The sequence below is a fragment of the Armigeres subalbatus genome, chromosome 1 (assembly GCF_024139115.2).
Source record: "Armigeres subalbatus isolate Guangzhou_Male chromosome 1, GZ_Asu_2, whole genome shotgun sequence".
Taxonomy (NCBI): Eukaryota; Metazoa; Arthropoda; class Insecta; order Diptera; family Culicidae; genus Armigeres; species Armigeres subalbatus.
Genome location: NC_085139.1, coordinates 73,742,589 through 73,752,824, shown reverse-complemented (window position 1 = coordinate 73,752,824; position 10,236 = coordinate 73,742,589). Strand labels below are relative to the sequence as shown.

The window sequence follows — 10,236 nt, the reverse complement described above, 5'->3', positions numbered from 1 at the left end:
CCGGAGTTGGTCACGGTTATAGCGCCAACATAGTGGTCCTTCGAACCGGATCCAGTGCCGCCTTTGAAAAGTGACAACACCATAACCGCCAGACACGTTTGTGTGGTAACGTGTATCCAACGTGTATCGATCCGAGGAACAGCCGCAAGACCGTCGCGTGTGAATTCATTTCGAAAGGTTCCGTGGAAAATCCGATTCAATAGCGTTTCCGAAAAGTGCTTTATGAGCAACGTCGCGTGTGAAGTAGTTTCGAGAAGTTCCGTGGAAAATCCGACCCGATTGCGTTTCCGAAAGCAACATCGCGTGTGAATTTATTCAAGACTTCCGTGAAAATCCCTATTATTGCACATTGTGAAGTGTTTAACGTTTCCGAAATTCTCGCCACTATGGATCGCACACTTATGACCAGGTCAGGTACTAAGGCTGAAGCCGAATAACAGAAACTACAAGAAAGGTGTACCAACTGGGAAACATCCGCAGACGCAGTAACGCTGAAGGAGCTGTCATCCCTTTCCCGCCAACGAGATCAAGTAAATCTGAAACTAGCGAGAGTGCAGAGAACACTTTCTTCTGCCCAAGATCATATTAGTCTTGCACAGCTCAAAACCTACATGAAGAAAGTGGATGATGCTTATTCCGAATTCAGCTCTGTGCATACCAAACTCGTTGCAGTGATTCCGGATGAAGCATTTAGACAACAAGAAGAAGTGTACATTGCCTTCGAAGATCGTTATGATCATGTGCGAACAGCTATTGAAGAACTGATGATGGCATATGAATCAAAAACCGTTAAAACCCAAACCTCACAGCCCCAAGTAATAGTGCAGCAGCAACCATTAAAAGCGCCTATTCCCACATTTGATGGATCCTACGCCAATTGGACAAAATTTAAAGCCATATTCCAGGACTTGATGGCTAATTCTGGAGACTCGGATGCTATTAAGCTGTATCATCTGGACAAAGCTCTTGTTGGTGCTGCTGCTGGGGTCCTTGATACTCGAGTGATAAGTGAAGGAAATTACCAGCAAGCGTGGGACATTCTTACCGAGAGATATGAGAATAAAAGGATCATTGTGGAGACGCATATTCGTGGCCTTTTCGACATCCCGAAAATGTCTTCAGGGTCATGTAAGGAGTTGCGACGTTTACTAGACGACTGTACGCGCCATGTTGAGAGTTTGAAATACCTTAAGCAGGAGTTTCTAGGCGTTTCCGAGTTGTTTTTAATACATATTCTTACCTCCGCTATGGACCATGCAACAAGGATGGCGTGGGAAGCAACACAGAAAAAAGGTGAGCTGCCAAAGTATGTACAAACAATCACGTTCCTTCAAGCAAGATGCCAAACGCTAGAAAACTGTGAATTAGCGTTTACGGAACTTAAACTGAATCCTAAACAACAAACTACATCGAAGGCAATCAATATAAAAGTTCACGCCGCAGCAACAGAACCAAAAAGGGAATTTTGCGATTTTTGTAAAGGTTCGCATTTTAACTACCAGTGTAACCTTTTAAATACACTGCCGTTTGACAAGAGAATGGTACGTGCCTCCGGTGCCTGCTTCAACTGTCTTCGTAAAGGACACGGTTCCAGAGAGTGCTTATCGACAAAATCATGCCAGAAATGTCAGAAACGGCATCATACGCAGCTTCACAATGACGAGGTAAAGCAAGAACCGAAACCCAACGTATCCGTTTTGGTCCAAGATGCCCAATCAGATCTGACCAAGGAGTCATATTTTGGATCGTCAGCTGCAACAGAGATTCCAACCACATCCTTCTCATGCAATTATGCACATTCTACAAAAACAGTGTTCTTGTTAACTGCTGTTGTGAAAGTATTAGACAAAAACGATCAGCCGCATTCGTGTCGTGTTCTCTTGGACAGCGGATCCCAAGTCAACTTTGTTACAGATGAGTTTGCAAGCCGCATTGGAAGTCAAAGGCACCGTGTATCTGTCCCAATTAGAGGAATAAACGATGTCAAAACGGTCGCCAATGATAAGGTGGTAGTCAAGTTCCGATCCCGCATCACAGACTATCCAGCACAAGTGCAATGCCTTGTAACGCCAAATGTGACTGGAGTAATTCCTGCATCAAAAGTAGATACTTCGTCATGGAATATACCATTCGGCGTGCAACTAGCTGATCCGGAATTCTACAAACCGAAAAAAATAGATATGCTTTTTGGGTGCAGAATTATTTTTCCAACTACTCCGTCCAGGGCACATAAAACTCGACGATGAATTTCCGGATCTACATGAAACAACCCTAGGATGGGTGGTGGCTGGCGTCTTCAGAGGAAAATCAATGGAAAGCCAAGTTCAACATTCATTCATAGCATCCTTGGATGAAGTCGAAGAAGCTATTCAACGTTTTTGGCAGATTGAAGAAGTGCCAACCGTAAGTCCATTAACCAGTGAGGAACAAGAGTGCGAAGCTCATTTCGTCGCCACTCATCAACGGACAAGCGACGGACGATACATAGTAAGGCTGCCTTTTAGAGCAAACGTCAAGGAGGTAAGTGACTGCCGGTCAGTGGCTTTGAAGAGATTCCAAATGTTGCAACATAGGCTTCAACGGGATTTAGATTTGAAAGAGCAGTATATACAATTCATGCGTGAGTATGAAGAATTAGGACACTGTAGAGAAAGCCAAGAGGAAAAAGATGACCCGAATCAGCAATATTATTATCTTCCGCATCACACTATACTACGTCCGTCCAGTTCTACTACCAAGTGCAGGGTAGTATTCGATGCTAGTGCTAAACCTACCGAGGCTAGTCTGTCGCTTAACGATGTGCTTCAAGTGGGTGCAACAATACAGAAGGAGCTATACGATATAATGCTGAAGTTCTGTACGCACCGGATCGCATTTACTGCCGATGTGCCAAAAATGTATCGACAGATAAACATGCATCCACAAGATACACCATTTCTACGTGTCTTTTGGCGAGAGCAACCATATGATAAACTTCGGGTCTTGGAGCTTACAACGGTAACGTACGGGACAGTAGCAGCTCCGTTTCAAGCCACCAGGTGCTTGAAGCAACTAGCTGAAGACGAATCATTCGATTTTCCTGTCGGTGCAAGAATTGTCAAGGAGGATTTTTACGTGGACGACGTTCTTTCTGGGGCAGATTCACTTGCAGCGGCCATCGAAGCAGCAGATCAACTGAGGGGAATCATGAAGAAAGGAGGATTTTCTCTTCATAAATGGTGCTCCAATTCAAAACCCTTCTTGGAACACATACCAAAGGATCAACAAGAGCAACTAAACGGTTTGGAAGAAAGCGGACCAAACAGCGCTATAAAGGTACTTGGTTTACTCTGGGATCCAAGGGATGACATTTTCCGCATAGCTAAACCCGTTCAACGTGACATACATCATCGTGCTACCAAAAGGATCATATATTCCGAAGTGGCAAAACTATTTGATCCGCTAGGACTTATCTCACCAGTAATTGTCGTCGCTAAACTCCTTGTCCAGCATCTGTGGAAATGTAAAGTTGCTTGGGATGATCCAGTGAATCAGGAAATTCAGGACGCTTGGGACAAATTTTCAAGTGCATTATCAGCTCTGGAGAAAATTTCAATTCCTAGACGGATAACGTTCAACGATGCAATATGCTACGAATTACACGGGTTCGCCGATGCATCCGCTTTGGCGTATGGTGCGTGTATTTATATCAGAAGCATTTTCGCCGATGGATCAGCTAAATCAAAACTTGTCACTAGTAAATCGAAGGTTGCACCGTTACATGAGCTGTCGACACCCCGGAAGGAATTATGTGCTGCTTTACTGCTAACCAGGCTGGTACAAAGAGTTATACCTGTCGTACAAATGGATTTCCGTTACGTCGTTCTTTGGTCAGACAGCCAAATAGTTTTAGCACAGAGAACAGACATGGAGCCTCGAACAAAATTTCTTGAAAAACATGTGTAAATAAACATGCCAAACCTCAACGCCATCGACGTCGACATTGCAACTCACAATCTCATTTTGACAACACGATGGCGCTGGTATGCTCTTGCATGCATAACGACACTAGCGCACAGTGGCATTTTTCAATGACGGTAGCGCTGATTCTACACGGGATGACGGCGACATTCCAAAGTTATTTCAAAATGAACAGTAAAAAGTTATCACAACATAGCGAGTTCAGCTTCAACGTCTGTTCTCTGTGGTTTTAGCTTGGATGAAGCTACCAACGCATCGACTCAAGGTTTTTGTACGAAATCGTATCCACGAGATTAACAGCAACACAGATGGATATGAATGGCGCTACATACGATCCAGAGACAATCCAGCTGACATTATCTCTAGAGGACAACTTCCAGACGATTTGAACGACAACGAGCTTTGGTGGTACGGACCGAATTTTTTGACGAACCGTGAATATGAAGCAGAAGCTGTAGTAGACATCCCTGATCATGTCTTGCCTGAAACAACAAACTCTGAAACAGTTGCAATAGCAGTAGAAGAAGAATTTCCATTATTCAACCGATTCAGTGACTTCAGGAAAATAGAAAGAATCATGGCTCTAGTTATTCGGTTTATTTGCAACACCCGGACAAAGGACAAATCCAAACGAACAATACTGCGATATGTCACGATCAAAGAGCTTCGGCAAGCGAATCATACGATACTTAAAATGTTGCAGTATTCTGAACTAGCCGAGGAAATCTGTCGAGTGGAAACAGGGGTTCCGTGTCGCAAAATAGGAAATTTGAATCCAATTCTCATCGATGGAGTGCTTCGTGTTGGAGGACGTCTTCAGCAATCTAACTTGACAATGAACCAGAAACACCCAATAATATTGCCAAGGAAACATCGTCTTACAAAATTGATGATTCAAGCTTTGCATATCGAACATCTACATCTGGGTCAAAATGGATTGACGTCTGTAATCCGTCACAAATTTTGGTTGTTAAGCGCCAGGTCAACCATCAGACATATTACAAGGACTTGTGTACGATGTTTCCGCACAAGGCCACAGATGGCGACGCAGCTTATGGGAAACCTTCCACCATCTAGAGTTACTCCATCACCTCCTTTTGCAGTGAGTGGTGTAGACTATGCGGGACCACTGTGGATCAAAATGGGAAATTATCGAGCACGATACACAAAGTGTTATGTGGCTGTTTTTGTTTGCATGGCAACTAAGGCTATACACCTTGAGGCAGTGTCCGACCTAACATCCGATGCATTTATTGCAGCACTTCAACGCTTTGTGAGCCGTAGAGGAATGATCCATCAGTTGCATTCCGATAATGCAACAAATTTTCGTGGAGCACAGCACGAACTACACAAGCTCTATAAACAATTCCAGGACCAATGCTTTAACGAACGTATCCAATCCTTTTGTCAACCCAAACGAATTGAATGGCATTTCATTCCTCCCAATGCTCCAGAATTCGGTGGCCTTTGGGAGGCCGCTGTAAAATCAACAAAAAGGCATTTGATCAGAGTTATCGGAGATTCTAAGCTATCTTACGAAGAACTCGCAACCGTGCTCACAGAAATTGAAGCAGTACTTAACTCTAGGCCACTGTTCTCAATTTCTACAGATCCCGCAGATGATGAAGTAATAACACCAGCACATTACCTGATTGGGCGTCCACTAACTGCAATTCCAGAACCCTCACTCGAAAATGTACATGCTAATCGGCTGAAACGGTGGAAACATCTTCAAAAGATGCGCGAGGATTTTTGGGAATCGTGGACTAAGGACTATGTTTGCAGTCTTCAACCAAGATCGAAAAATATAAGGAAGGCAACTAACATACGTCCAGGAATGATAGTGTTGATTGAAGACAAGGCACAGCCGCCACTTAATTGGAAACTCGGACGTATATCTCAAGTTTATCCAGGTCCAGATGGATTGGTGAGAGCAATCGACGTATTTTCAGGTGGAGCAACGTTTCGACGATCAATCAACAGGATTGCTGTTTTGCCGATCGAGGACAACAGTTCTCTTCCAACTTGTTGAACTTTCGTGTCAACCGGGGGGTGTATGTTCCGTACGGAAAAAAACTAGATGAAACTTCTGCGATCAGTGAATTTATCAACAACACGCTGAGCACTGAAAACGACCAAACCACCCATCGCCACCCACCGAACGACTGCAACATCAAAACAAATTGCGATGATAGTTAGCATCAGTCATATATATGACAGGAAACACTGTTGATGGTGCTAACCATCTGAATGAACATGGACCGAATGAATGACATTTACGTGAGTGAACGTGAGCTACTCTTCTCAGGCAGTGCAGCCAAATCTTCTTGAATATTGCAGATCTTTCTATTTTTCGAACATTCCAGATAATTCCAGCTCTTAAAATTAAAGTATAAATATCCTAGCTCGATGCATAACGAATGAGTTAATTTTCTACCGTCGCGAATATACCTCGTAGTGTGTAAATTAAGTAAATGTATAGATAAAGTAGTGATTAAGTTAAAGTGAAATCTGATGGTGTTGAATCTTTTATTCCGAATCCCGAAATACAGTCCATCCGACCCAACCGGAGTTGGTCACGGTTATAGCGCCAACATTAATGTTATATTGGATAAACAAAAATTATAATGTATCAATTTTAGGTGATTTGATTGTTTCAGATATAGACTCATTTAATAAAAATTATATGTTTCGTAAGCCCCTATGTTCTCTAAACTATCGTCTTGAGTATGAGTTGCATCGTAGCATGCGACGTTGATTGCTCGTTCGACAGGAGTTTTACCTCCAGTTTGTTGACTATTTTAGAGACGGAATGTTACACCGCTATTCAATGGCGGATTCGTCCAACTATTTCGGCTGGGATACGATAAACAGGACTTGGGCTTGTGCGGCACACGGTCGCCTTGGTGGAGCCCAGTTGCGGATACATGCAGCTTTTTATAGAAGTTTAACATGGCCCACTGTCAAACTCCACCACATCCTAGGCAGGCACCACAACTAGCAGATGGCCTAGGGAGGGATCCTCAAGCCCTTGGACACATGTGATGAACTTATTAGCCAATAAAAAATCACAAAAATAAAGAAAAAAAAAAAAAAAAAAAAAAAAGCCCTTGGACATAGTCCCTGCTGCACGCACTTCTCATCTGAACAATTCTTAACTCGCTTGCCTGGCTTGGGGTACGACATACATGTGCTCATAGGAATGGATAAATGTCGCTTGGACCATGCACTGGATAGCAGAGAAGGAGGAGACAGCGAACCAATCGCTACCAGAACCCGTCTAGGCTGGATTGTGTTCGGGCCTTATTCTACAGCGACTAAAGCAGTGACGGACTTCACAGGACACCATAGTTTCCATTTGTGCCAGTGCAGTGAGCAAAAGGATACTGAGCTCCACAAAGCCGTGAAAGAAAATTTCTTGATAAACAGCCTAGGAATAATTACCCCAGTTAGGCATAAATGACATGAGGCATAAAATGACCCAAAGTACGTTAGGCATAATTGACATGAGGCATAAAATGACCCAAAGAATAGCCTATGACATAAAGAAGGCAGAATTATGCCAAACGTCCATTATGCCTAACATACATTATGCCTAACGTTCTTATGGCTAACGTTTTTATGCCTTACGTCGTTATGCCTAACGTTCTTATGCCTAACGTCCTTAAGCCTATCGTCCTAATGCCTATCGTCCTTATGCCTAACGTACTTATGCCTAATGTCGCGGACCCATAAAATCACTATTATCGAAGGAAGATGAGCTTGCTGAGCAGCTGCTGGAATCTCTGACCCACTTGAAAGAAAAACGAAACAGGTTTGCTGTGGCGATATGATGATGTCCTACTTCCAGACAGCAAGTCAATGGCCATGCGGCGGCTATTGTGCTTGGAAAAGCGAATGAAACGAATTCGGAAGTACGAACGGGTTCATCGAGAGGCTGACGGAGAGACAACTGGCAGAGCATTTTCCTCGTGTGTGGTACCTTCCTATCTTCCCTACTGTGGATCCGAACAAGCCTGAAAAACTACGCATCTTATGGGATGCCGCAGCAAAGTGTCAGGAACGTCGCTGAATTGTGGCGTGACGGCGAGCAAGACCGAAACCAAGATGTCTACGCAATGAAGAAATACCCAAGTAACATTTTAAGTTTTATAACGCTCTTGAAAACCATACTTTACTCTTCAAAAGTGCTACGAAACAAGCAAAAATCCATAATGTTACTGTGATTTCTTTATTGCAAACTTCCTAATTTTTTATGGAAAATTTCTAATTTTTCAGGGAAGTTTTTATTTTAGTCGACTAAAAATAGTATCCCCCGAAGCTACGCCAATGGAAGCATGCAAGAAGGATCGAACAGATGGAATCAGATTTACAGTCCTTCCCTAGACCGTGCGGTGGAGGCTATTGCGGTAGGCATTATAAGCGGCATTTCACAAGATTGCAATGCCTGGTAAACGAGAAACCCGTACTTCAACCTTCAACGAATACGCTAGCAAAGCAAAGATAGATTTGCATCTGATATTGCCGATGAGATAATTTATTGAAAATCTCACATACTCATAGTTTTCTTAGATCATAAACATGAAACTTCTAAATCACTAGAGTGCGTTATGTTCTTATTAAAAAAAAATTCGACCATTGAACATTGAGCTTCAATCACATTTATCATGGGGTTTTGCTATAAGCGAAGTCGTCCGTTTTCGTAGTCCTGTATTCGTTGTGCCGGGCTGGTCAAACTATGGGAAAAGGAACACATCACGATTGAAATCAGCTGCGCATTTGACGGAATAGTACACCTTGTCACAGCTGTCCTTGTAATCGGCATCTGGAAGAACAATGGTAGTTCAGAAATTTTCAAACGAATACACCATTGATGTGTTTGTTTGGACTTTCGAGAAACGAAACTTACGAACTTCCTTGCACGCCTTTAGCGCTTCTTTGGCAGGTGCTTTAAGCTCCGTCGGAAGCAGGGCTTCAATTTGTGCTGACGTTTTTGAGAAGCTGATTTCTCCTTTTTTGGTGAGCTGTGAATGGGAGATTGTTTTGAGTACATATATATAATCGAACGAGGGATACGGATGGGACTTACCGTGCCTGCCATTTGAGCGATGCATTTGGCGTAACATTTCATTTCCTTGTTTGCATCGGGCCGAAAGTTCCCTGCTTTAAATTCGTTAAGAGTGGCTAAAATATAGTTCAAAATCAGGGTTGTACGTCGTTAGCGTCTACTTTAATACCATTATGAGTAGAAATCTTATATACAGACTCCTATGAGGAGCTCAACATCGATTGGTCAATAACTTACTTTCTGTTAGATCGAATTTGGGCGCACATGCCTTCCTCATTGTTTCCATGGATTCTTTGATTTGCTTCATCGTCATCTGCAGGAGAAGAATTCCTAACAATAACCGGATTTTGTGGAAATCCTCAATCTACAATCTTACCGCTGCTTCGATTGGTCGAAGTACTCCCAGCAGCAGAACGGCGACCACCAGTGTCACCACAATCCGTTCCTTTTTCATAGCGTCCCGTCATACTTGGCACCAATTTGGGCTGTGTTCTGCATTGGTACCGTGGTATGACTTTACTATGAGGTGGAACGATTCGTTCCCGAACGGGACTCCATGGTGCTCCGACTTGAGCATCTAAGCCGAGAAGTTGCTTGTTTGGGAATTTTATATCCGGTCGATTATCGACTGCTGCGTCATGTTTCCAAGAATAATTGCAGCTTTTTATCGATTAATTGATGGGTTTACTTGTTTGTTCAGGTTGTTGGTGGTGCGATAATTGAGTGTCATTCGAACCATAATCGCTGAGCTTTGACAATCGATCTCTTAGTGACAGTTTACAATGGTAAATTAAATATTGATTGCTGAATGACAATTATAGTTATTGAGGATTGCTTTCCAGTTGAACTGTAAACCACATGACAAGCATCATGATGAATATAGAAAAGATTTGCTACGCACGTATGCAATGAAGCGTCTTTCCCACTAATTAAAGCTCATAATCACGTGGCACCAAATGCGCCACCGTGACTGTTTATACGGTCAACTAGTACCAGTGTTATTCTGTTTCAACCACGGAATTACACTTGTTCATGATCTTCTTAAATCCTCTTGTGATAGATGGATCGTGTTACTTCCATGTCATATTCACTTCAACTCAAACTGCAAGCCGCATGCTCATTGCCATCCTATTTGGTCAAATGACGCACCTTACAAAGCAAGATTTCTGCCGATGCTGTCATTATATGAGACCTCAATATCATTGTTA

The 10,236-nt window shown here is 42.9% G+C and overlaps 2 protein-coding genes across 2 annotated transcripts; one reads left to right on the top strand and one right to left on the bottom strand.

Annotated features, from left to right (window-relative positions):
- Positions 1–611: 611 nt before the first annotated feature.
- On the top strand, positions 612–5,037 carry LOC134206270 (uncharacterized). Its single transcript, XM_062681964.1, has 4 exons — positions 612–1,128; positions 2,591–3,673; positions 4,194–4,906; positions 4,954–5,037. The coding sequence occupies exons 1-4, from the start codon at positions 612–614 to the stop codon at positions 5,035–5,037; spliced, it is 2,397 nt and encodes a 798-aa protein (XP_062537948.1).
- A 3,431-nt stretch (positions 5,038–8,468) lies between these two features.
- Positions 8,469–9,596, bottom strand: LOC134227164 (general odorant-binding protein lush-like). Its single transcript, XM_062708473.1, has 5 exons — positions 9,405–9,596; positions 9,266–9,341; positions 9,050–9,144; positions 8,870–8,984; positions 8,469–8,785 (listed from the first exon to the last, which is right to left on the bottom strand). The coding sequence occupies exons 1-5, from the start codon at positions 9,480–9,482 to the stop codon at positions 8,697–8,699; spliced, it is 453 nt and encodes a 150-aa protein (XP_062564457.1). The 5' UTR covers positions 9,483–9,596; the 3' UTR covers positions 8,469–8,696.
- Between the last annotated feature and the right edge of the window lie 640 nt (positions 9,597–10,236).

What these genes read in the sequence shown, in the direction of transcription:
- LOC134227164 (XM_062708473.1), bottom strand. Translation starts at nt 9,482, where the DNA reads ATGAAAAAGGAACGGATTGTGGTGACACTGGTGGTCGCCGTTCTGCTG. An exon ending in CAAATTCGATCTAACAGAAA is followed by an intron (nt 9,145 to 9,265) that starts GTAAGTTATTGA and finishes ACTATATTTTAG; the next exon opens with CCACTCTTAACGAATTTAAA. An exon ending in AAAGGCGTGCAAGGAAGTTC is followed by an intron (nt 8,786 to 8,869) that starts GTAAGTTTCGTT and finishes TTGTTCTTCCAG; the next exon opens with ATGCCGATTACAAGGACAGC.
- LOC134206270 (XM_062681964.1), top strand. Translation starts at nt 612, where the DNA reads ATGAAGAAAGTGGATGATGCTTATTCCGAATTCAGCTCTGTGCATACC. An exon ending in TGCATCCGCTTTGGCGTATG is followed by an intron (nt 3,674 to 4,193) that starts GTGCGTGTATTT and finishes CTGTGGTTTTAG; the next exon opens with CTTGGATGAAGCTACCAACG. An exon ending in GTCAAAATGGATTGACGTCT is followed by an intron (nt 4,907 to 4,953) that starts GTAATCCGTCAC and finishes GTCAACCATCAG; the next exon opens with ACATATTACAAGGACTTGTG.